Genomic DNA, 27131 nt, shown 5'->3' with positions numbered 1-27131 from the left:
AGAGGTCCAACGGCTAGTCCAGCTGCTGTGTGTGACCGGTTGAACCGACGCCCTCAGCATCGATTTAACCGATGGTCCCTGAATTCACTGCAACTGTGTCAGAGAAGCCAACGACTACTTTAGTTGCTGTGAGTGACCGGAAGTTCCGACGCCCTTCATCGGAAGTTCCGATGGCCAAGCAGAATTCTGCCAACGGCTCCAAACGGCCAATTCAAGTGTGTGGCCTATATATATGAGCTCTCCCGACCATTTGAAGTTTGCTGGAGACCTGAGACACCTCATACATATTGAATAATATCTCCAAACCATCCAAGAGCTTAGTGATCATATCCTTTAGTCCTTAGCACATTTTGAGAGTGTTGTGCAAAGGTTAGCTCCTAGTGAGTGAGATTGCAAGGCCTTGTGCCTTTGTGCTGTGGTTCTTTAGTGAACCAAAGTTGTATCTCAGTGTGCCGGCCTCCTTGGATCCTTGGTGGCTCGCCGGCAAGTCAACGACCCTCCGACTTGGTGTGGAGAGGCGTCGACGACATTGTGCGGGGGACGGAGACCCCTCCTTCGTGGGCAATCTCCCTTAGTGAAGATCGGGATCAAGGTGACCGTGATTGTGTTCACGGAAGAGACTTGATTACCGGGAAGCGATACTCTTAGTGAGTGCTTCAACAACGTGGTCGTAGAGGCGCCTTTGTGGCAAACCGAACCACGAGATAAATCCTCGTGTCGAGAGTTCGCTTTCTCTCATCCCTCCCTTTAAGATTCCGCATTTCATATTGCAACTTGTGTGCCTTTACTTTTTTAGTGTAGTATCTTGTTAGGATTGTCTATAAGTTGCAAAACTTTTTGGGATGAGGGTTTTATACTAGGGTGAACCGTAGTTGCACATCTAAATAGCTTGATGTAGTTTAAGTTTTGTGCAAACTATTTGGAGCCATAGATTAAGATTTTAATAGTGCCTAATTCACCCCCTCCCCCTCTTAGGCTAGAGTACCCGATCGCTTTCAATTGGTATCAGAGCCGGGACTCACTTCTCTCACAAAGAAAGCCAATTCTATTGGCAAATTTGTGTTTACCGGCTCATAAGATCGGTAGGCTTCACCGCCTAGTGAGTTAGCTCTTAGGGGGAAATGATGGATCCTTTTAGACCCGCTCCACGGTTCAACGGCACGGGCTTCCAACGATGGAAGATTTTGATGCAAGCCCATCTCCAAGCGACGGGGCTAAATATTTGGAGAGTAATGAGTGAAGGGGTAAAAAAATAATGGTCAACAAGAGAAGCAATATGATGTCACCACAAAATACATAATCTTATCTTCTCTTAGTGATAATGTGTTCAATCGTGTTTATTCTTGTGAAAATGCTCAAAAGCTATGGAAAACTATCATTGAGAACCATGAGAGCACGGAGATGTTGCCAACGAAAGATATCATGTTCTCCTTGATAAGCTTAATAGTTTTAAGCAACTTGATGATGAGAATGCCGAATCTATGTACTCACGTTTGAACACTCTTGTGAATGAGATTAATTCCTTAGGTGTGAAGCAAATTGAAGATTTGGAACTCATTCGCAAGATCCTTCACTCACTCCGAATGCCGGACTATGATTTGGTGACCACAATTATATATGAGAAAGAGCTCAACACAATGACGCCAAATCATGTCCTTAACAAGGTGATCGCCCATTAGGTATGAAATCAAGACAAAAGCGCCATCTTCTTCACCAACGCATAGCGCACTTGCATGCAAGCAACTCAAGAAGTTGAAGAAGATGGCCATCAAGCGTAGCTCAAGTGATGAGGAAGAAGAAGATGCAAGAAGCTCCTCAAGTGATGATAAAGAGCCAATGCACCCCAACCTCTACAAGCAAGAGAAGATGAACAAATGCTTGAAGGAAATCAACTCAATGGGGTATATGGTCTTCCTCAAAGATTGGCCTCACCATCAAATTATGAAGGTTGAGAAGAAGTTCAAGAAGAACAAGCAAAAGAAGGAGAAGAAGCCCAAGCATGAATCATATGCCGTATTTGGTGAATGGGTAAGCGGTGGTGAAGAATCAAGTGCAAATTCAAGTGATGAATCAAATAAGAAATTCACCACCCGCATGGGATCATCATCCAACACTTGCTTTATGGCCAAAGGTATGGATAGCAATGTAAGTGACGATGACTCTGACTCTCCTTCAATTGATGAACTTCTTGACTTTGTTCATGAGCATCAAAAAGTCATTAAGAAGCAATCAAAAGAAATTAAAAACCTTAATGCTCTCAGTGATCTAAATGCTTATCTTGCTACAAATTTTAAAGATTTAATGTGCTTAGCAAATTCAAATTGCTTAGCAAGGAGCATGAAGAGCTCAAATTAAAATTTGAGAGCATTAATGATACTAATGACTTTTTGGAAATGAAGCAAACTATCCCTTGTGCAATTCCAATCTCTAGGATAGATGCTTCAACTTCTTGCATTGATTTAATTGATGAATCTTGCTCTAACCCTTGCAATGAGAAATGCAATGAGAATGTTGTTGTAGAATCATGTGATGATCTCATTGCCAAGGAGAATGATGAGCTCAAGCAAGAAGTGGAAAGGCTCATGAAGGACTTGTATAGATTGAAGGGCAAAGGCATAGAGGACAATGTCTAACCTTCTCAAGATAACCATAAAAACAAGGTGAAGAAACTTGAGAAGGGGTCTACCATGACTTGCTCAAAGTGCCACAAAGAAGGCCACAAGTCCAACAAGTGTCCTCAACCAAGGAAGAAGCTTCCGGATAAGAAGAACAAGAAGAACCTCACAATAAAGAGTCCTCTCATCTACACCAAGCCCAACTGGAGGAACAAAAGCAATAGCACCTCCTATGTGATCAAAAAGAAGACCAATGGCAATGTGGTTGCTCACAAGGTTGGGAAGAAGGAAAGGAGTTGAAACCACTCTTTTTGGGTGCCCAAGGACATCATCACCAATATGAAGGGGACTCAAATGGTGTGGGTTCCAAAGGAGACTTGAAGCCCAAGAATGGTTTCGGGGGATTTGGAGGCTTAGCTTATAAGTTGAAGTGAAGGGTCAAGCCAAAACAAACTAAGCTCACAACTTGGACATTTGTTGCCCAAGTCCCCCATAAGGTAATGGTAGCTAGATTTCAATTCAAGCATCATGTAGCTCCATTTCTTTTGTTAGGATGTTTGCATACATTGCATCTCCTAGTGTTATATATGGTGGGTTGCTTGTGTCATGATTCTAACTCATGAGCAACCTACATGGTTTGATAAGTGTGTAGAAAGCTACACAAAGTCACCCTTCATGGTACATTAACTTAATGAGATATGTATTTCATATATGTACCATAAACACAAGCTATATAGGGTAAACTTCCTAATTGTGTCAAAATCAATGTGCATACATTTGCTTGGTGATTCAAACACTAAATGCACACATTTAGGGGGAGTTCATTCTATGGCTTGTGATTTTGAGACTAACATGTTTGCAAGTTTATCTTTTGTAGTCTCACGTGGAGTTAACACTCTAAGAGAATGTTTCTCATGATCAATGTGAACAAACAACTCTATAAGAGTGATTGGATAAATTGTGCTTTCATGCATATTGAGTCATGCTCTATTGAACTTAAATGCTCATATCCAAGTTCATAGGCTATGTGCTCATACATTTGCTTAACCTTGGTGTACCAAGTGCTCTTTATTTAAAGACTTTCAATTGATTGCAAGTCACTTTCAATTGGTACATGCAAGGTAAACAAAGTTACCCCCGGAGGTATGTAAGGTTCTAAACTCATTCAATTGATATCATTGTCAAATCCTTTCATTTTTAGAGCTACCTCCGTGCATGATATGGCCTAAGCTTTCTAGTTTAAACATCTAGTTGTGCACTTGATTTTCACACTATCTTTTTGTGTGCACACTTGTGAAAAGCTTAGCTCATGTCATGCTAGTTTCGTGATTTTGTGATCCATCATAGTAAAATTTCAATTGGTATCTTCATTGATATCATACAATTAGATCATAAGTCATGAAACTAACTCTCTAGGCTACTAATCTTCTCTTGAGCTATATTGTTTTGCAAGACCTTTTAGGTGCAAGACCTTTTAGGTGATTTAATTCCAAAGGGATAGAAATGTGGATCAAAGCAAGGCATATTCCCAACAAAGGGGGAGAGATGTTCTCAAGAAGGAAAAGTATATTCCAAAGGGGGAAAATACAGACTGGATCAAGTCAACATATGAGAGAAGAGTAGCAAATAGGGGGAGGAACAAAGGGGAATCATGGTTTTAGGGGGAGGGCAAGCCATCATTGGATGGTGGTAAACATCCAAACGAGTGTAAGTGGTTCAATTTGTCAATTCTTGTAAATTTATGCTTGTTTTGAATGTGTTGTCATCAATCACCAGAAAGGGGGAGATTGTAACGAACATGGCACCATTTACGCCATTTCGAGTGATTTTGGTGATCGAATGACAATGCAATTAATGGGACTAATGGTTTTATTAAGTGAACATTTCTAGATCCCAAGGATGAAGTAAAAAGGCCATACAAAGCAAAACACGAAGAAAGAACTCAAAGAAACGTTGAATTGGACGAGTTCTACTGAAATCAGTAGCACCGGAAGAACCGATGCCCATAGCATCGGTGCATCCGATGGTTGTCGGAAGATCCAACACCCTGGCATTGGTGCAGGACGGAGCGCCTCTGAAGATCAAGTGAAGAAAGAAGTGGAGCATCGGTTGAACCGACAGCTTCAAGATAGGCATCGGTGCATTTAGTATACCATGTTCCAGAGACGATGTCAAGCGAGCAGAAGCGAAGTCTTCAGCACCGGTTGAACCGGTGGTGCGTCGGAGCATACCATCGGAGCAATGACGTCAGCAGAAGAGAAAGGTCCAACAGTTAGTCCAATTGCCGTGTGTGACCGGTTGAACCGACGCCCTCAGCATCGGTTCAACCGATGGTCCCTGGAGTCGCTGCAACTGTGTTAGAGAAGCCAACGGCTACTTCAGTTGATGTGAGTGACCGGAAGTTCCGATGGCTACGCAGAATTATGCCAACGGCTCCAAACGGCTAATTCAAGTGTGTGGTCTATATATATATGAGCTCCCCCGGTCATTTGAAGTTTGCTGGAGACCTGAGACACCTCATACACATTGAAGAACATCTCCAAGCCATCCAAGAGTTTAGCGATCATATCCTTTAGTCCTTAACACACTTTGAGAGTGTTGTGCAAAGGTTAGCTCTTAGTGAATGAGATTGCAAGGCCTTGTGCCTTTGTGTTGTGGTTCTTTAGTGAACCAAAGTTGTATCTCGGTGCGCCGGCCTCCTTGGAGCCTTGGTGGCTCGCCGGCAAGTCAACGACCCTCCGGCTTGGTGTGGAGAGGCGTTGACGACATTGTGCGGGGGACGGAAACCCCTCCTTCGTGGGCAATCTCCCTTAGTGAAGATCGGGATCAAGGTGACCGTGATTGTGTTCACGGAAGAGACTTGATTACCAGGAAGCGATACTCTTAGTGAGTGCTTCAATAACGTGGACGTAGGGGCGCCTTTTGTGGCAAACCAAACCACGGGATAAATCCTCGTGTCGAGGGTTCGCTTCCTCACATCCCTCCCTTTAAGCTTCCGCATTTCATATTGCAACTTGTGTGCTTTTACTTTCTTAGTGTAGTATCTTGCTAGGATTAGCTATAGGTTGCAAAACTCTTTTGGGATGGGAATTTTACAGTAGGGTGAACCGTAGTTGCACATCTAGATAGTTTGATCTAATTTAAGTTTTGTGCAAACTAATTGGAGCCATAGGCTAAGATTTTAATAATACCTAATTCACCCCTCACCCTCTTAGACTAGAGCATCCGATCGCTTTCACAGGGTCCGCAGGCAATGATCCGGCCAAGCCAGAATCCAATCCGAGCAAACGAGAACCCGATCCAACCGAACCAAGGTAGGATTATCACGATGATTGCTCCTGGTGAACCGCCTGCCTATGAGGTGAAGCTCAATCAGTTCAAGGTCGCTGATGAAGGAACTGGACAGGCGCATAACCCGCCTATTCAAGCTCGAGTTGTTTTTGTCCGACGCCCGACAGATCATGTTGAAATCCCCCCCCCCCCCCCCCCCCAAATGAGGCAAGGCCAGAGTGCGTGGTACGCACATCTCTTAATTCTTGAAGGAACAGAGAATGCCCCGGCTCGCTGCATGGCCCAAAGACCGCCGTCAACCTCCACGGCCCACTGGCCGACGACAGCTCTCTAGGTGGTCATTTGTAATGTGTGGTGTGTAGAATAGTGTACACTTGTGTAGTTGAGAAGTGGTGCTACCCTTAGCTTGTAGAGAGAGTGCTTCTTGTATCAAGGAGAGTAGTGAGGTGAGAAGTGAAGGATTTGGATTTCTCTTACCCCTGATCTTGTTATCTCTAAGGAAGGATATTCTATTCCAGGATTGAGTAAAGTTCCTTGTGCTCTACCTTTGTTATTTCATTATTGCTTTACTTGGAGGTGTTGTTCGCCAGTGCCTACCGGCAGGTGTCACCCCTGTCATCCATTCCCAAAGCATAGCACACATCCAAGGCCTTCCGCCTACCTCATCTTCTTCCGCACCTCCCTAGTCGAGTATGCAAACCACCACAGGTTCACACACCCCAGAATTTTCATTCTGTGATGTGGCTGTTTAAGCCTAAACTAATGCAAAGAATTTATTTTAAAAAAAAATCCATACATTTATATACTTTGCCAAAGACGTTATTACAGGGAAAAAATATTTTATAAAACAACAAATGTGAAAAACTTTTTAGATGCGTTTAGAAATCAAGAGAGATTTTACAAGAAATTTCTAGATTTTTCTAGAAATATTTCTCATTTTTCTAGAGCAAACTATACTATTTTGAGGCTCTTATCAATCTTCCCATAAGCTCAAAATATTTTATTTGTGTCCCTATGGTCCAAATATATTTTTGGGGTTTTTCTCAGTTTCTTTGAGACCTTCGGTATGGTCCTCGGTCTTCAATAAGCCTAAAAAATAAATTCCTTGCATTAGTTTAGGCAAGAATTATTTTAGTTTAGGCCTAAAAATGAATTATTTCATCTTCAATTGATGAAATGAGTTAGAAGCATACGTCTCATGACTCATGAGTATACAAAATGATATTACAACTTCGAACCATTCTATTGCTAGCTCTCCAGAGAAAACCACTATCGCCTCAAACATATAATTAGAGACCTTCTACAGAACATAAACACACTTGCTCATAAGTTTTCTGGTTCCAAGCTCCTGGTGACTTTAGGTCCTGCCCACTGTTGGCTAGCACGAGATTTGGTCCATGGATCAAGAGTGGCTCGCTGAGGTGGCTGCGGAGTTGCAGGTCTGGCCTCTCTAAGGCTCCGTTCTCTCGAGCGTGGCTTATCCGCGCCGCAGCGGGATGGATCCGCAGGTGACGTCCACGCCGCACGATGCCTCGATCGAGTGGTGCAGAAACTTCGCGACCCTCTGCGAAGCGCGTTGCGTATCATCCCACGCAGAAGAGAACGGAGCCTAAGCTCATTCTCCCTGTCCACGAACCTGCATATGGCATAACTGATAAATAACGCATATCTAATATCCTTATCAAGAAAAAAAAAGAAAATCTGCAAGGAAACTGCTATATGACAGGTTTCTCCCTGTCCACCAACCTATGTATGACATAGCTGACATATAGTGCATGTCTAAATATTAAACTATTTGGATGTAACAATGTCAAGCAAAGGCTGTTAGCAAGTACTTGACTAGAAACACAAAGTTATGGTTTCCAGAAGTAATTTGAGGGATCCAACAACTTTCTCTACAGTGTGAATCTTAGTCCAATTCGCTAAAACATAGTACAGTATAAAGTAAAAAGTTCAAAAACCTAAGCACTTAATTAACAAGCAGATCCTTTCACTAAAGTAAGTGCCAATGAACAACAGACTTGCAATATGCAACAGACTATTAACACCCTGTGAAATTTATCAAAAAAAAACACCCTGTGAAAAACTACCCATAAAATTTGTCCCCAAGAAAATAGATAAAGAATGTTACTCGATGTATGCCATTGCTGCAGCATCTCCAACACGAATCTTGGTTCTCAACATTCCTGTGTATCCACCAGCTCGATCTCTGGAACATAGGGGACATTTTTTAGGCCAGTCATGGGGTATATAGGCCACGCCTCGAAATGTAGCTGTTGGGGGGACAGCATTTTGTTGTATACATCGGACCGTCCGACGTTTATTGTGCGCCGCCCCAAACTAACCGTTGAGCCGACCGTTGGACCTGTCAGACGAACATTGTGAACACCGGACCGTCCGGTGTGTATATGACGGACCGTTCGGCGTGTTGAACTGCTTCGCCCGTCGTTTTGAATTTCTTCTCTGCCGTTGTCATCCGGTAAACGATGGACCGTCCGACGTTGACATGACGGACCATCCGGTGTTGACACGCCAGACCGTCTGGCATTCGCAAATGGCCATTCTTTTCCTTCTTCGCGCTCTCGGTCGCTGTCATCCGGCGTGTATACCGGACCGTCCGGCTTGTAACTCTGCTGAACTCTGTTGCTGGACTCTGCACAATCGCCGCCATGTTACCATGTAGATGGCGGACCGTCCGACATCCATACGCCGGACGGTCTGGCACTCGAAAAGTTCTAGCTCGCTAACCAGCCATGTACTGCTTTGGCTTTTCTTCGCCGTGATTTGGATCTTCTCTTGGCATGTCTCATGGCTCTTTTGATGCCTTCTTTGATGTGTTTATACGCCAAGCCATCGGCTTCATCCCTAAGACTTAACCAAATACAACTTGACACTTCATTAGTCCAATTGGTTTGTATTGTCATCCAATCACCAAAACACTTAGGTATAATGGTAAGGGGCTATTTTCCTTACACTGGTCATCATGCACCCGCGACACGCGTGTCTATCAAAAAAGAAATTAGTCAAAGAGAAATAACATTTTTTCTTGCGAATTAATCTTATATATTTATCGACTAAATAATATTTATGACCCTAACTTCTTAGCTAGATAATTATATTTTTAGCTAGATATGCTGCTTTGTCACCGGCGTCCAACTTTAACTTGAGGTTATTTCAAATCTGAAAAAAGTATATAATTTGAAATAATTAAAAGTTTATTAAACATACATTGCTCGCTAGCTAAACTAATGGGCAGTTTATATGGCCCCTGCTTTCTTCTTCTTTGTTGCATATTCTGAAATATATTGGAGTGTCCCTAATCATTTGATTTGATCATGAAGCCTACATGCATACAAAAATATGGTTAGTCTTGGCGCATCTCTGGTAGTGCTGATTTGCATGAGTATATACCAACTTACTATTTTCTTTCACCACACATATTAGACACCGAAAAAATAATGGGCACCTCTTCCAATTTGGAAGGGTGGGACTGAGGGAGTACTATTCACATTATGATTTCTCACGTTCTAAAATCAATTCACCCTATGAAGTCTCAAGCTGCTCCATATACATTGCTGACGTAAGAACTTATGAACTATCTCAATTTGTATTTCTATCTTTGTTTTATGTCACTGCTTAATTAGAAATATTCCCATGTAGCTGGGGCCGGGCACGCCCAGCTGCTGCCGCTGCGTGTGAAGGGCTGCAGGCTCGGCGTCAAGCTCCCGCCCCGCCCCTGCCCCTGCCGCGGTCCACGCGCTGGCTTGCCGACCACACCTGGATCTCGCCTTCCCCGGCGACGGCGTCACGGGTGACTGGTTCCGGTGCATTGGGGACGACAACTACTGCCGCAGCATCGAGTACGACAGGGGACGCCCCGTGTCCGCATCCATCTTCACCGCCGCTGCCTCAAGCTGCTGGTCCATGGACGCGCGTCCAGGCTGAGATGCACGCCATGCCCCCCGCGTTTGCTGCCGCCGGCGGCGCCGCTGGTGCTTCGGCCAGTGTCGAACGATGAGCGCGACGCCATCCACCTCTCCGCCCACTATGGCTGCCCATCCACGTCCATGTCCTCGCTCGACAGCGCGGGGTTCCGCCAAATCTACCCACCGACAGGGACGCTGAAGTGAACGAATAAATGACTCGATAGGAATTAATGGAATTAGAACGTTCAGCGCGCTTTGCGCGCCCTATATTATGATCTTAATATTAGATATAAAAAATATCTATAGAAAAATAATAGCATATTCTGAGAATATAGCAAGTGTTTAGCTGCAGGTGTTTGTTTTTTCCAAGTTGACTACTGCACCATGTACAAATTAGCTGCAGGTGTTTGTTTTTTTCAAGTCGACTAAATACATCAAGGACAAGTCTAATAACATATTACATATGTTTTACTTCTTATTGCGTATAAGAAAAAAGTGGTAACATTCTGTACAATGCTCAAATATATGTTATCTAACCTGTTGGATATAGGCATAAGTATGTACGATTTCCTTTTAAGAATAGCGAACGGCCATTATCAAGTAGTGGCTACCTTGAACAAGATTGGGGGGGGGGGGGGGGGTCACGAGTGCACCACTGACTGAACGCAGTTCAGCTTGTGGTGGAACCTGTCTGTTCAAATTTAATTTTTTTAAATTTAACATAGGTGCTCATATTTTTTTTGGATTATTCTAGAATTTAACTGGTGCGATGAGTTTATCAATTTTGAGGATATGCCAACTCAGTCTTTCGTAGGTGCTCATAGAGATAGAATTGCACACGTATATCTATAGGAGTGAGTGTACGCATGTGTATAAATATTTGTGTCATTTTGAAAAAAAAATACACTGGTTGCACGCAGCAGACTGTCTCGATGCGTGGGATAGTAGTAGAGAAAATTTCCTATATGACCCTTTTAAAGTTAGCTCTTCCTTTTTTGGCCTTTTTTTCAAAACTTCCCTCTATATGACCCCTTAACTTCATTTTCACCTTAATCTAGCCCTTCTGTTAATTTTAAGTGTTAATGGTGTTAGCAGCCACATGAAAAAGACCATTTTACCCCTATTTGCATTTCCATGATCAAATATTGCTGCTATGATGGAAGTGTATATAAATATTTGTGTTATTTTGGAAAGACCATTTTACCCCTCTACATGAGCATAGCATTTGCGTGATTTTGTGTGTGTATAAACATTTGTGTTATTTTAGAAAAAAAAATTATACACTAGCAGACCATTTCGGTGTGTGTGATTGTAGTATGTATGCCCAGTCCACTATATCTAGCAGCATGCAATCCTTGCATGTCTGTTCCTTTTTTTATAAGGAATGTTATTTTGAAAAAAAATTACACCAGTTTCACGTAGCAGACTATTTCGGTGCGTGGGATAGTAGTGTACACGTCTCTGTATCTAGCATCATTTAGTCCCTGCATGTGTGTACGTGCCGTTTCTATTTCTTTATATAAAAAACATGCAGCTTCTATTGGTTCTAGGCGTGCAGCTTTTCCTATTACACTGCTGGGAGCCACGGAGCTCTCGCTGAGCGCCACGCGTTCCGTGAAGCCCGGAGAGAGCTCGGAAGGGCAGTATCTTTTAATCAACCCGATGCAAAACAGCCGGATGCTTGCTTGCTTGCTTGCTTTACCTGGTGCGATAATACATAGAATAGCGCTCTTGAGCGCTGCCTCCTTCCTCGTCTGTAGCATGGCCGTCCCAGGCGGGGCTCCCGCGACTCGCGTGCCGCTTCCGTCTTGGGATCCGGCGCCGCGTGCACACCTGACGCCGCCGGCGCCTCACCACGGGGACACGCCAGCCCCATGCCCCAATGCCGCCGTTCCCCGCCCCGGTGCCGCTGTCCCCGCACGGGCAACGTCCGCGCGAGCAGGGGCGCGAGGAGGAGGCGGCGACGCGAGGCGCCAGTGGGCGGGCGGCGCGAGGAGCCGGGGCGCTGCTGGCATGGCGCGGGCGCGGGTTCGGTGAGGATACGGCGAGAGCGGCGGTGTCTTTTCCATCGAAACCATCTGGGACCGTTCGATCTGGAATGGGCGTGCGTGATGAAGCGAAAGTTAAGACTAGCCTTCCCGAAGTAAAGTTAGTCAATCCGCGTCGTATCTTATTGGTCCTCCTCTTCTCCGCCTCCACCACTTCGCGTGCCCTGCCCTGTTGCGTTGCGTCCTGTAAGGAAGAAGAGGGGGAGGCCCTTGAGCGGCGGCGTGTGGGGGACCGTAGAGTCAGCGACAGCCAAGGAGGGAGAGGTGGATGGCGGGGACCGGGCCGATCAGGCAGGACTGGGAGCTGGTCGAGAAGGATGAGAAAGCAGTCAACGCCGAGTGTCGCTCCGGCGCCGAGATCGAGACCACGAAGAAGTGTAAGTCGTTTTGTAGCTTTGGATTGACCCCTTCTTTTTTTCCCTCTAAATTGACGCTCGGATTTCGGTTTCATCCGTTTCGCTGCCGGTTGTGCTGTACGATTGATGGGATTCGACGATTAGGGTTTCCGTCTTTGCGATGTTTTTTTTTAATTTATTCTTTGATGATTTTGCTTGTGCACTTCTTTTGGGGGATTTCCCTGCTTTTTGCCTGCTAGGGTTTGAGGAAGATTCGATCGTTTTTGTTGATCTTTTATGCTGGTGGCCTCCAATAGTTTTGTTTCTGCTATTCTTTTCGTTACGAATGAATCTGTTAGTTCGTTTTCTCCGAGTCTGCTTGGTCTGTGTTTGACAACTTTTGTTGTTTGCAGACAACGCTGGGTCGAACGAGGCGGCGTCCAGCGGAACATCCCTCGACACCAAGCGCCTTGACGACGACACAGAGAACCTCGCCCGTGAGTATCTTGTCCCCTGTTCACGAACATTGCTTAGGCCTTGGGAGTTGTCATCCAATAGGTAAACCATGGCTCTGTTTCGGAGTGGTTATAATTTATATATGAGATATATTCATGTTCCATTGTCTCGCTGTGCTCTTCTCGGAGAGTGGATATAACACCTAGTGCTAAAGCTACCCCCTTTATTGGCAACGCTGACTAACACTTGTTTGGTACATTATGTTGTTAGGAATGCAGTATCTGTTATGTGTGCATAGCTGTGTAATTTTCGTTATGCATCCATTGTTTCCATGTTTCTAGTCACTACAGAAGTTATTGGCTTATGGCAAAGCATAGATGTTTAATAAGTTAATGCTATTTTTTGGTTGATTATTTGTTGTGACTGTTTGTGCATATACTATATTTTCTGGTGACCTTGATTTAGTTAAGGGAAATACAGTGCTTGCCTTGGACTGACAAATTTACTTGTTGCATCAACCTTGATTACATGTGGGACTTTATATTGATATGCCTTTTACTCATGGTGTTGTATAATCTATTTGTTTATTTTAGTTCTTGAATTTGTATTGCAAATTAGTTACTATTAAAACTGACATGCCTTGTTGGATGAGTATCCTGTTTAATCTTTTCAAGCTTCGGTACCAACTTTTTGTATGATCATCTTTCATGAGTGATCATTCTACTTACTATGGAGGAACTCTTTTGGCTTGTTAGGGCACATGATCATTTTATGAGATGTCGATAGGGTCTGTTTGTTTCCTCGGTAGAGTAAAGCTGGGTAGGATTTTATGCGGACTAGCTTGAGCCAGTATGGTTGAATACCATGTATTGGTGTTTGGTTTTGGTGCTTAGGCTATGCTGCATTGTCCTAGGTTGTGTTTGGTTGTCTGCGTTAGGACAGAGTGCAACTAAGAAGAAAGAAATAAATGTTTTAAAATCTATATTGCAATGTGATATAGTTTTGTTCACAAAAATGTTATAAATTCAAGTATGAAATCGGTTTGATGATTAGATGTTTTAAATAAGAGATATGACTAAAAATGAGGTGAAAAAGTTGTTTAGGTTTTTGTGTGTGGCTGTGCAGCACAACTTGCTGGCCTGCATCAGCTAGTATGCAGAGAATTTGAGTTTCCAGGAATGCGGCCTCACAAGCCTCTTTGGCATCGTGCAATGCTGTTTTAGATCTTATACATACATGATAACAAACACTGACTAGGTGCATTCTTGTAGGCTGGGCAGGACCTATTCTAATGCAGGAAAACAAACAGACCCGTATGGGTTTTATATTTGTAGTTTCATCCTTTCAACCTGCATATGATAATTCCCATCTCCCAAATATTACTGTAACTGAAATTTACACAGCAGATCAAAAGCCTGGTTCATGTTCAGTTTATTCTAGAATGGGTGCTCATGGCAGATAAATAGGAAACTGCAGAACCATGGCCCATTGCCTATTAATGTGCAAATGAAGAAGCACCTCCTTTCCTATTTCTAGTTTCACCAGTCAAGTCGCAGATGTCTGCTTTAGATTAGTACCTCACCAAGTCTTTGATTTCATTCACTCTGGCACGGGTGCTTGCTTCTCAATGGTTAGAATGACTCTGCTTGTTGTAAGTAGAAATAAGTTTCTGGTCTGGGCACCATGCATTTTTCTGATGATCTCCATGTTATGACAAATCTGTATATTGTCTATTAAGCTGTAGCCCAATGCAGTAACCATGAAATCTGATTGTCATAGGGATATGATCCCTTCTGTCGTTGAAGGATGGCTTAGCAGCAGTGCAAATTTTGTTATTCATGTGAGGCTAGATGCTCACGGTTAGACTTTTAGACTACAAAAAATGGACGACTTATGTACTGTAGGTCATTGGTTGGAGTCATGTAGTATTGGTTGTGGTGGATTGTGGAATAAGTTGTTTCAGCGTGAATTCTTTGACACGCTGCTAATTTCCAGTAGAAATCTTCATTGGTATCTGAGGTACTCCTTTGTGGGGGTGTCTTTGCCTTTAGTCCTGTCTGTATTGATAGTTTTTGTTCAAATCTTTCATTTTCTGTTTATACTATGATCTTGCATTGTAGGCCCGTCTGAGGACGCCGTCATTGACGACTGGGCGCGTGACGCCGCGGAGCCCATGTTCGTGGACTCCGGCGCTGCCCACGCTGAGGTGGCTGCGGTGGATCCCACCGTTAATGCTCCATCCTCGTCTGCGGCAGAAGGTTCCCCTCTTCAGCCTGTCTAATCTTTTGTTCGTGCTGTGATATGGCTTGTTCGCATAGATCTAAGCCTCTTAGGCGTCGATCTATTTGAGCTCGATTAAGCAGAGGTGGTTTTTGTGGATTAGGGTCTCGTTTTTGTGGGTTGTTGTGGTAGTAAATGGATTAGGACGATGAAGAATAGGTTGTAGCAGCGATCTCTGCTAGGGCAGGTGCTAGTTCGGCTCTGTTGCTCTGGCGGGAAACAGGGTAGGATAATGAAGATTAGGTTGTAGCCGCGATCCCTGCTAATTCGGTTGGGTTTGCAATTTGTTTAAAGTGACAACTATTAGATTTTGCTAGTTCTGTTATAGCAAGGTGTGTCAGAGATTCTTGGACATCAATTGTTTTTGCATGATATGCTTTTGTTGTGTCCATCTATGAATAAGATGAAGGTCATCATTAGGATTCTAAAGCCTTTCATGCAGTGCTTTGTTTTTGCATGATATGCTTTTGTTGTGTACATCTATGAATAAGATGAAGGTCATCATTAGGATTCTAAAGCCTTTCATGCAGTGCTGCTTCGGTTTCCTTTGTCGGTTTGTGATTGTAATTCCATTAATTGCCTGGGGAAGGTTTTATCCTGTTGGTTTCTTGTGGTTGTCGCGTGCTTGATAATACCACAATTGTGTGATTTCCAAAGAAACAATTTGCAGAGAGATGTCGTTGCATAGGCAGGTTATGTGGTAATTAAGTGCTAAAGGGAAGGGTCATCTAGCCCCTAAGCACTCTTAGGTGACCAACATTTAGAACAACACTGATGTGCATGAATAGAAAATCCCTAGAGATTTTTCATTAGAGCAAATAAGGACATTTACGATAAATATGGTTCTGAATTCTTTTGTCTGATGATACATATATTCTCCTTGCCCTCTCTTGCGCCTTGTTGTTCAATTAGGCTGACATGTTCTTGCCAAACCCTATATCTCTCACCCTCATGTAGGCGGCCACCTAGGCTACTTTCCCGTACATTGGAGGGCTCCAAATCATATGTGAATTAAGTCCTTATATATGCTCTAAAAAATATGCAACGAACTACTGCAAGTCTAACCCAATATCCAATAATAGTTTCCAGTGGATCTATGTTCCCTTGCACAAATCAAGCAGAGTGCTGGCAAAACTTTCTTTGCCTCAAATGTTTTTGAACTGTTCTGACATGGCGGTTCTTTGTTTGTTTGTTCCTTGTTGGTCTAATCTTGGTTTTTAAGGCGGTAAGGCGAGCCATGGCGAGCAGGCACCGCCCGGACGCCTAGGCGCCCGCTAGCGGGCTAGGCGTCGCCTAGGCGACAAAATTCCATGGCGACCAGGCACCGCCTAAACGCGTAGGCAACACCTTTTAAACACTGGGTCTAATACTGTCTGCATAGACATTTCTGGATCCCTTTAAAAACTATGATAGGAGACCATGTTCCGCACTTAAAATCTAGCGCTGTCATCACAATCTATGCTTATGTTTGTTTTTCTTTGTTCCCACAGGAACACTAGTGTTGGTCCCTTGTTCTGCCCATGCAACATTATTCCTTTCATATGCAATAAATCCTGGAGCATTTAAAATCCTAACATGGGAGGCTCACTTTCCTTTATACACATTTTATTCCTAAATTCAGGGAACTGGAACAGTCTAAGTGCAGCTTTGCCTTCAACCATGAGGTCATTTCACCTCTTTGAACAAATGGCACAATTGTTATATGCCACTAGGATTTCAAAGTTTGGGCTAACAGTAATTCGTTAACTTAATGAATCCAGTGGTGTGACCAGTTGGCCATATTGAATGTCTTCTTTCTCTGCCCTGGGCTTTCAATCTGCTGAGCTGTTTCGTATATAATGTCATCCCGGTGGCCGTAGACTGTTGTTATGGAGAAATGACTGAGATCCCTTTTCACTTTATCAAATGAGACCATCTATTTGGATCTGCCTTTTAGTTCATACTCCCTCCGTATTTAAATATAAGTCGCGATTGACTTTTTTTCCAAAACTTCAATCATTCGTCTTATTAAAATTTTGTGCAAACATGTAAAGCAACAAGTCATACTCAAACTGCGTTTAACGATGAAACAAACATAACAAAATAAATGATAATTTGTAAAAAATTTTGAATAAGACGAATGAACGAAGTTTTAGGAAGAAGTCAAACGCGACTTATATTTAAATACGGAGGTAGTATGTTGGAAGGTGAATACATGATACAACTGTTGCTATGTTGCTAACCGGGACATGTACTTTCAGGTGTCAAGGAAATTCAATCATCTCTTCAGTCCTTGAAGCTTAAGGCACATGGTATGTACTAAATACATCCTTCATTATGTCCGTATACTCTTTGCATTGTTGTTTAAAACTCAATAAAAAGTCCTTTGCAAATGTTGTGCCTTGTCCTTAGTTTCATGCAATTTTTGGTAAATTGCAACCTGATCATTTAAATAGTAAAACTTCTAATTGTCAGATAGCTGACACACACGTATTAATTATATGAATCTATGTATATATAAATAGCTGATCTTGTCAGCATGAAACAATTTATTATTTCTTCTTTTATTGAGCTTGAGCCTAATGGTAACTTCTTCCGTACAGAGTGTTGATCCAGGGTTTCTTACATTTTTTATGTTGTGTATTTTCTCCCAAATGATTTTATGCATCATGTTACTACACAGAATCTTAGGCACTTTTATATATTTTATTATATGTTCATTTCATCACTGTTTCAAAATTATTGATACTGCTTGGGCCTGTTGTTGTTTACTTGTTCTTATTGTAAGTTCAAACTCTTATGGAAGCCTACTTTTATATCGGTGCAGTTGCTGCACAAGATGCTCTGGAGGTAGAAGATGAGGTAGAGGACACAAAACGACACTTGAATGTGGTTTTCATTGGCCATGTTGGTAAGTTCAGTATCCAGACTGCCTTCTTTAACTTATTTTTACTGTTACCCATATTGGTGCTTATAAGGCCCTGTTTGGTTCCCTTGGGCTAAAGCTAATGGGCTAAACTAGAGAAAAATGAAGGGCTAAACTTTAGCCCAACCCTGTTTGGTTCTTTGGGCTAAACCAGGGACTAAAGCCATTATTATTGTATGAAAAGACCTCACTACCCCCATGGAAGGGCAGCAGCAGCGGGGTCGGCGGGGGGAGGGGGGGCAAGGGGTGTCTTTCCCCCACTTTAGCTCAAAAAAGCTCCAATTTGTGGGCTAGAGAACTTTAGCCCAAAAATGCACTTTATCCCTGTTTTAGTCCATAGTGTTTGGCTCTTTAGTCCGTGTTGGGCTAAACTTTAGTCCGTTTTGCTTTAGCCCAAGGGAACCAAACACCCCCTAATACTTATTTGATTGATCTCCTGTAATTTGTTGCTGACTGTGCTTGATATCAGACTGTGATGGAGCTAACAGTTAGTTGAAGGAAAAAAAAATAGGTTTGTATGTTATAGGTCTCGATTATAACCATGATATTCTTAGAAGGTTCACATTGTATATAAATATAGTGCTACTTAGAATTGGGACCAAATTCTCCTGTATTTATGCTTCACTGAAGATTGAAAGACACAAAGATCTCCATATAATTGATATTGTCATATGTGATCCTAAAATATTTCTTTCACAAGCATTCTTTTGTTACATGCCTGAGCCGGTTAAAACAACAAGATGACGTTGAATCTATGCTTACATGGGAAAAAATGTTCATTGATGGCTTTGAGTCTATGTTTGGAGGCAAAATGCGTTTTTATATCCTTGAGTGTTTTGCTGTTCATTATTTGACATGCTTTTTTTTTGGTTCTTGATCAGTTCAATGCCTGGAGTTCCATATTTGAATGTCTTATTGTAGTTTTATGTTGGTCTTTTGTGCTTCTTCTTCTTCTAAGCTCTAAATAAATCTTCCCATGTTTAATGGGAACACTCAAATTTCATAGTGCACACTAACATTAAAGCTCTTCTCTGATTAGGTAAATTTCCAGCTGTCTAGGATCCTTTCTCCAACAGCACTTAGTCCATAGAATGGATCTTTTTTTTTTCCTTCTGTGATTGATACCAAGTATTTTCAGATCCTGCTTCATTTCCCTGACAGAATATATCTTCTAAACTGAGCTAGGTTCATGCAATGGGATTTGGTTGCTATTGCTAATTGTTATATTTTGGGTTTTCACAATTGGAGTTCCAAAATTTGCTTTATACAATCCACACAAAGTTCCTTTTGGTAGGTGATGCTTAGCAGATGGTTGGCGCGTGGCTATTTGATGTGCACTTAAGTAGCATGCCAATCCATATTGTTTTAGACAGAATGCATTATGTCCACTGTTTTTTTGCAGTGTTGCACTAAAATCCTGTTGACTCTTTTGAAATTGGCATGATTTTGGTCTCCAATTTGGCAAGCTTATAAGATTCTTAACAGAATCCTTTGTTATCAACTAAATTGTTTGTTGATGAGGCACCACTAGAACACATAGCTTAATCTACCCATACATCACCTATTGCTGACAAGTTCGAACTGCACATTCTATGATAAAAATAGGGATGACTATCGGATGGATATTTTCCATATTTGACACATCTAGCAGTATCCGTGCCTGAATCTGTATCTGAGAACAAAACTATGATCTGTTTTAATTTTTGGGTTAAAAAAGTTGCATGTACTGATTGTCAACAACTACGCTGGCCATCAGTAACAACTTGCCAGTCCGTTGTGTGGCTCATGTATCTAAGAGCTTGTGCTTCCTCTCCATGCCATCACTTATTCTGTCTCCTTTTCCCTCAGACCTTAAATTCTTCAAGAAATGAAGCTTATGCTTCAGTTTGTGACCATTAGAAAACTTGAAGGAGTGCACCAGGTTGTGTCCCAACAAGGCATCTCAGAAAAGTGTTACACAAATATGCAGGAGTCTACAATTCAGATGGTCGACCCTTAAATATTTTTATTTTTTAAAAATATTAACTAATTTTATATTTTGGGGATTTAATATTTTCAAAAATGTTGACCTAGCATATTTTTAATATTTTGAATTCATTTTTTAAAAATATTAACTAATACTTATATTTTGGGGATTTAATATTTTAAAAAATGTTGACTTAGCATATTTTTAAGATGTTCCAATATTTCAATTTATTGGGTCATAATCGTAGAGAAAATGGACCCTATTCTTTTATATGCTAAAAAGATTTGGCAGTTCAAGATGAAAATACAACCATAGGAACTAATCCATTTATTATAAATTTTTTTAATTTATAGGGAGACTTGGAGAACAATTACATGATGAAAATGTTAGGATTATTTAAGGCCCAGGTATAAACGGAGCAACAACGAACGGAGGCAATGAGCCTAACTCAATCCAAAAGACTAGCCTAATAGGTGAGGACTGCCTGACCCTATATGTTGTGCTCCCCCTACATTGGAATTTCCAATGTGGGGCTAAACCCAATAGAAAATCCAAAGTCAAGCCTGTTCGCAACGAAGGACGTCAAGAAGGCGGCCTCGGTCAATGAAGCGATGAAGCGGAGGCGGTGGGCGTGGGGAAGCTTTGGGAACCAGCACAAGGACAAGGATGGGGACCACGGAGTTCAACATCAGAATCGGCATTCTTGTTGAAGGTGGTTCCCTCCTCTTCTGTGAAAATCAGTGTAGAGGCTTGTGCACTGACATTTTAGAAGTAGATAGATAATGAGAGTGAGTGATGTTTCATTTCTTGATGAACACTGTTCAAGTATATGACGAACGGATGGCAACGCATCCCTAGGGATGACATCCTTGATCTAGGGCACCTCAGTGCTCCAGGTGGCGTTAACACACGGGATTCTGTCGACTCTTCCCACGTACCACTATAGAAAGACCATTACAAAAAGAAAAAAAAGACTCCTTCCACGAGCCTGGCCAGGCCTAGGCCGACCTTTTTGGGCCGCATAGATGATGACAAGCTCTTGAATGTAGCAGTGGCGGGCCACTCAATGATGCACGATAATTTGAGCCGCACATAGCGGCGGTGGGCCATGCGCCATTTGACTTCTCGGTGCTGGAGATTCGCTGCAAACAGAAAACCAGCCATGCCTACTGAGGTAAAAAAAACTGCCATAGGAGTATGGCATAAAGCAATTAACGTTCTACTTCATGGGTACATAAATTTACTCTACATGTTCCTCCACGGAGAATATAATGTTCCGTCGACCGATATTTAATTGCATGATCATCAGTGGTATGGACTCTGGAGCCCAGCAGATCATCAGCTTGGTAGGCTTTGAGAAAGAGCAATCCTAAGCAGCAACAGGTTGTTGTGGAGCAATCCAACAACCGGCTGGTGTGGTGTGTGTGTGAATATTGCATCGCCGCATACTAAATCTCCATTTTCACCACGCAGATGTCGTCTCCTTATGGTAAAACTTCTGCTGCCCAAGGCTCAAAGTTATCCAGTGGAGATCCCCTCATAAGCACATCGCTAATTTGGACGTTATTATCACAGAGGTAGCAGAAGCTTGATGCTGCACGGTACACCCGTTTCTGTAGGACAACTGGTTGAAGAGATTCTGGTGGCAGCAAAACAATTTGCATATAGACAATATAATCCCCACGTGAGCAGTCTGACCAGTGCCTTGCCATCAGTTGTGGCCAAGCAGTTGTTGTTAATTCTTATTTACTGGTAGTTCTTTTTTATTACCTTCCAAGCTCCTGTTATAGGTTCTGATCAACCATGCTGTCACCTAACCTGCTAAGCTGCTCTAGTTTTCCTTTTCCCCACTTTTTCCAGGTGCTTCCATGCAATCAGCTGGTCTTTGCTTCTCCTAGTGATCGAGTGATTATATACTCAGTTATCTATTCTACGCACTGGTTTCTCAAGGCACGTGTGTTGTGTTGAAACTCCTTCACTCTTGAAGATCAGCAGATTACTCACTGGAATGATCTGAACAAACTGCTTGTGCAAGATGATTACTACAGGTTGTTATTATCAGACTCTTTTCCTTCATGGAAGTCATAGATGTTCTTCAGACTTGCATGGCGGATCGCAGAGGTAGAACAAGAGCTTGATGCTTTGTATCTCCTCTTGGACCTCGCAAGCCCGGTTCGCTTGGCGCCCACGAGCCACGGCCCATCAGGCCTATGTACATCGGAGCCCACGACATATACGACCTCAGGTCTAACTCAGCCCAAAAGACTAGTTCTTTAGGTTAGGGCTGCCCCCGCCTTATATGTCGTGCTCTCCTACCATCAATTAGCGATGTGGGACTAAATCTAACAATCTCTCCCGTCACACAATCGGGCCAACACTTCTATCACGCACCCCCGTGATCTCTAGAAGCCTCACAGGCCCACTCGAGTCCCATCACATCACACACGCACCCCGTGTACCCGTGCGATCTCCTAGACACTTCACGACTCCCTCGTGACCTTGAAGATTTTCCAGGTTTAACCTGGCTCCGATACACTTGTTAGAGTGGCGCAACAGAATTCTGGTCTGCTCGCTTGGCGCCCACGAGGCACAGCCCACCATGCCCATGTATACCGAAGCCCCCGACATATATGGCATCAGGTTAGGCATGGGGTCGTATATGTCGTGGGCTCCAGTGTACATGGGACTGTTGGGCCACGGCTCGTGGGCGCCAAGCGAGCCGGGCTGAGATTGCACTGCGCCACTCTAACAACAGTGACGAATCTTCCTGCATTTCTGCTGAACCATTCTATTTGTAATCAGTGATTGAACAATTTTTTTCAATGAGCAAACGCTTTGCCTTTTCATTCTATCTTACATTTTTTCACCTTTAAATGGCAGTGTGACCGGTTCTCCATTTTGTGATTGGCTAACAACATTCTGTTATCCACCTCATAAATTGGTTCTCTGTCATAGTCCACCCCTCAAACTTGGGTGCTGTTCACTGGACGGGTTAACTATCTGGTGAATTATTTGTGCCAAAACTATTAGCGTTGAATCTTGATAGAAATCATTTTCTATTGTTTTAAAGAAGGTGTGCGAGGTTAGACTTTTCATGTTACTTCAATATTGCATTGCCATTTCAGTAAATCTTTTTCAAAATCACGGCAAGATAATTACCACAACACAAATTTATTAGCAAAACAAAACAAACACCAAAGAGCGCTACAAGGAGATCCAAACTCTCCCACCAGAAGAAAGAAATCAACTCAGTTTATGATTTCTATACTACTTGTAGAAATCTGCTACGGTTATAGTTCTAAAATGGTGACCCAGACAATCCTCGTACTGTAGCAGATGAAAATGTTACTATTGGGAGAAGTTTCATGCATAGGGTGCTATTTATTTTCCCTAGTGATAACAACCAACAAAAGACATGTTAGCTTACTAGTATATCTGAAAGCACAAAATAAAAAGGACAGCAAGCAATGTCCTCGTTGCTGATTCATATGGAAATGCCATTATGCTATAACTTCATAACTAGTTTCCCTGGCATCCACCATGTTAAGTTAACTGCATGCCATATCTAAACTATAGTACACAACATTAGTTCAATCTGTTAGCCTCTTCAAAAGTTCATTTCAGTTTAGCAAATATTATTCAATTTTGAGACCATGTTGACTTGTTTTCTCATTCATTTGATAGCATACATGTTACGGGCCAGGCCCAGCCGGCCCATGCGCCCGAACCGGCGCAGCTGCCGCCGATGATCACGTATCAACGCCGCCATCGCACTAGTGGCTGAGATCTGCTTCTTTAGATATTTTAATTGTTTCCATAAATTAGTTGGTTTGTAAAAGGATATAAGTGTTAGAGGAGTCAAGGGCGTATTGGGCCCTAGCCCATTAGGGTTAATTAGTCGCTTGCTTAGGGGTCAAGTAAACCTCTCTATATAAGGAGAGAAGATGTATCAATCTAATCAAGCAAGACCAATCATATCGCTCGGCTTCCCTCACGGAGCCGGGAGACCCCAAAACCCTAGTCGCCATCCCGTGAACAGTACCCACGGTACTGTAGCACCTGTAGCGCGGCAGCCGCCGTCGCTTCCTCCTCCACAATCCTCTCAATCCCACCTGCCTCCTTCCCCTTGCGCGACCACGGCGCCCAGAAGCCGTCGGGCGCGCATCATCCTCCGTCCTTCTTCCCACGCCTACAACCTGCGTCCACGCCTTGGTAGGGATCCAATTCCTATCAATCTGGTATCAGCTATGCCAGGCGACGTCAAGTCTGAGCCACCACTGCCACCGCCAACCATGGAGGGTCTGGCCGCCATGATGACCAAGCTGCTGAGCAGCATGGGCGACATGGAGACGCGCTTCACCTCTATGGAGTCGCGCATCACCTCTATGGAGTCGCGCCTTCAACCGCCGCCGACGTTGAACCCCACGGCGTCCATGCCCTATGGGATGCCAGAGTACGGATCTACAACCCTGGCGAGTTCTTCATCGACGGCCGCCGCCACACTGTCCATGGCACCCCCAACGTCTTCGCCGACCCTGCCAATCACCATGATCACGCTCCCCCACTCGCCATCACCGCTGCCCGTGTTCGACGACATCCCGCAGCCCAACCCGTTGGGCGCGTCGGGTGCACCGGGAGCTGCCAGCACACACGAGCGCCTGGGGGTTCCGCGCTTCAGCAAGCTCGACTTCCCCACCTACGACGGCACTGAAGATCCACTGAACTGGCTCCACCGCTGTGAGCAGTTTTTTAGGGGACAGCGCACGCTGGCCTCCGACCGGGTCTGGCTCGCCTCGTACCACATGACTGGCGTGGCCCAGACCTGGTACTACGCCCTCGAGCAGGACGAGGGCATGCCGTCATGGGAGCGCTTCGAAGAGCTTGCCAACCAGCGCTTCGGGCCGGCCATTCGCTCCAACCGCCTCTCGGAGCTGGCCCGGCTTCCCTGGCACGGTACCGTCCAAGACTTCCAGGAGCGCTTCAACTCTATGGTGTGCCACACCCCGGAGCTCTCGCCAAAGCAGAAGGCAGACCTCTTTGTGGGGGGTCTGCCGGATCACATCCGTGTCGACGTCGAGCTCCGCACACCCCCGACGCTCCAGGATGCCATGCATCTCGCACGGGCCTTTGAGCGTCGCGCAGCGGCCACGGCGACCGCTTCTCCACAGCGTGCAGGGCGCCTTCCCCAGCGCCTGCCCCTGCCACCGCCAGCCGCTCCTGCACCGGCCTTACCGGCGCCGCCGCCCAAACCGTTCCGCCGTCTGACTCCGGCTGAGATGGTGGAACGCCGTCGCCAGGGCCTCTGCTACAACTGCGACGAGCCCTACGTACGTGGCCACCAGTGCCAGCGCCTCTTCTACCTGGAGGTGGCCGACTACACGTCCGATGGCGAGGATGACGCTGCGGCCGGGGGCGCTGGCGCCTAGCCTATTGAGGAGCCGGACCCGGTTGTCTCCCTCCACGCCATCACCGGCATTCGCACCGAGGACACGATGATGGTCCCTGTCCACATCGGCGGACACCGTCTGACGGCCCTCCTCGACAGCGGCTCGACACACAACTTCATCCACAAGGATTTGATGAGCCGTCTCGGTTTGGCGACATCGAGCGCCAGGCTGCGAGTGACGGTGGCCAACGGTGACCGCGTGTCATGCGGGGCGGTGGTCCGCAACGTGGCCATGCATATCGGCCAGGAGGAGTTTGCCATCAGCTGCTTCGGCGTCGGCTTGGGCGGATTCGACCTCGTCCTCGGCGTCGACTACTTGCGGACCTTGGGTCCGATCCTGTGGGACTTCGACGACCTCTGCATGGCATTCTGGTGGCATGGACGCCGCATCGTCTGGCGCGGGATCGGATCGCCCCGCGTCGACATCTCCGAGCCGCACCTGCACGCTCTCTCGGCCGACCCCGAGCGCCCACTCCTCGACGTCCTCCTCCAGCAGTACGACGACGTCTTCGCCGAGCCGCAAGGCCTCCCTCCGTCCCGCCCCTACGACCACAGGATCCACCTACTGCCGGGCACGGCACCAGTCGCGGTTAGGCCGTACCGCTACCCACAGCTGCAGAAGGACGAGCTTGAGCGTCAGTGTGCCACGATGCTGTCCCAGGGCATCATACGACCCAGCACCTCCCCGTTCTCGGCGCCAGTGCTACTGGTCAAGAAGGCCGACGGCACCTGGCGCTTCTGCATCGACTACCGTGCGCTCAACGACAAGACTTCCAAGGACAAGTTCCCGATCCCGGTGGTCGATGAGCTCCTCGACGAGCTGCACGGCGCCAGGTACTTCACCAAGCTCGATCTCCGCTCGGGCTACCATCAAGTGCGCATGCACGTGGCTGATGTGGAGAAGACCGCGTTCCGCACCCACCACGGCCACTTCGAGTTCCTCGTCATGCCGTTCGGTCTCTCCAACGCGCCGACCACGTTCCAGGCCCTGATGAATGACGTCCTGCAGCCATTCCTTCGGCGGTTTGTGCTCGTTTTCTTCGATGATATTTTGATATACAGCCCGTTGTGGTCTGAGCACTTGCAGCATGTCCGCCTCGTCCTCGACGCGCTACGCGCCAACGGCCTCCACCTCAAACGCTCCAAGTGCGCCTTCGGCTCCCGCTCTGTCGCCTACCTCGGCCACGTCATCTCTGCCGAGGGAGTCGCGATGGACACTGTCAAGGTGGAGGCGGTCGCATCCTGGCCGGAGCCACGCTCAGCCCGAGGCGTGCGCGGCTTTCTGGGCCTCGCGGGCTACTACCGGAAGTTCATCCGGGACTTCGGGGCGATCGCCGCCCCCCTGACATGCCTCCTGCGCAAGGAGGCCTTCGCCTGGACCGCGGAAGCGGCGGAGGCCTTCACGGCGCTAAAAAAGGCGCTCTCGACGGGTCCGGTATTGCAGATGCCGGACTTCGAGCAGCAGTTTGTGGTAGACTGCGACGCCTCCGGCACCGGTTTTGGCACGGTGCTGCACCAGGGGTCCGGCCCTCTGGCCTTCTTCAGCCGGCCTTTCACCGCCCGCCACGTGAAGCTGGCGGCCTATGAGAGGGAGCTCATCGGCCTGGTACAGGCTGTGCGTCATTGGCGGCCCTACCTCTGGGGGCACCGCTTCTTGGTCCGCACCGACCACTACAGCCTGAAGTACCTCCTCGACTAGCGACTGTCTACGATCCCGCAGCACCAGTGGCTCAGCAAGCTGTTCGGGTTCGACTTCGCCGTGGAGTATCGCCCGGGGCGCCTCAACGCTGCGGCAGACGCCCTCTCCCGCCGCGACAACGAGTCCAGCTCCTATGACGCGGCGGAGCTCCACGCCATCTCCGG

General features: G+C 45.4%; 1 protein-coding gene and 1 long non-coding RNA gene across 16 annotated transcripts; both read left to right on the top strand.

The window, feature by feature from the left end:
* Positions 1 to 6270: 6270 nt before the first annotated feature.
* Positions 6271 to 10303, top strand: LOC120679436. The gene is made up of 2 exons (XR_005677190.1): positions 6271 to 6430; positions 9567 to 10303. It is a non-coding gene; the product is annotated as an uncharacterized LOC120679436 (long non-coding RNA).
* Positions 10304 to 11922: 1619 nt separating this feature from the next.
* LOC120678372 lies at positions 11923 to 25488 on the top strand. Of its 15 annotated transcripts, none has more exons than XR_005676502.1 (8): positions 11925 to 12257; positions 12629 to 12712; positions 14792 to 14929; positions 17192 to 17242; positions 17758 to 17841; positions 20176 to 20295; positions 20401 to 20534; positions 20875 to 20992. XR_005676502.1 is itself a non-coding variant. In XM_039959532.1 (7 exons), coding segments are annotated over exons 1-7 (483 nt in total). In that variant the 5' UTR covers positions 11927 to 12148; the 3' UTR covers positions 21399 to 21880. The 15 variants fall into 15 exon arrangements, 12 of the variants coding, with proteins under 12 accessions (XP_039815463.1, XP_039815462.1, XP_039815465.1 ...); XR_005676503.1 differs by having other exon boundaries at positions 20380 to 20534; XR_005676501.1 differs by having other exon boundaries at positions 11926 to 12257; positions 20176 to 20534.
* The last annotated feature ends 1643 nt before the right edge of the window (positions 25489 to 27131 follow it).

This window comes from Panicum virgatum, chromosome 6N (genome assembly GCF_016808335.1).
Source record: "Panicum virgatum strain AP13 chromosome 6N, P.virgatum_v5, whole genome shotgun sequence".
Taxonomy (NCBI): Eukaryota; Viridiplantae; Streptophyta; class Magnoliopsida; order Poales; family Poaceae; genus Panicum; species Panicum virgatum.
This window is presented reverse-complemented; position numbering and strand designations above follow the sequence as displayed.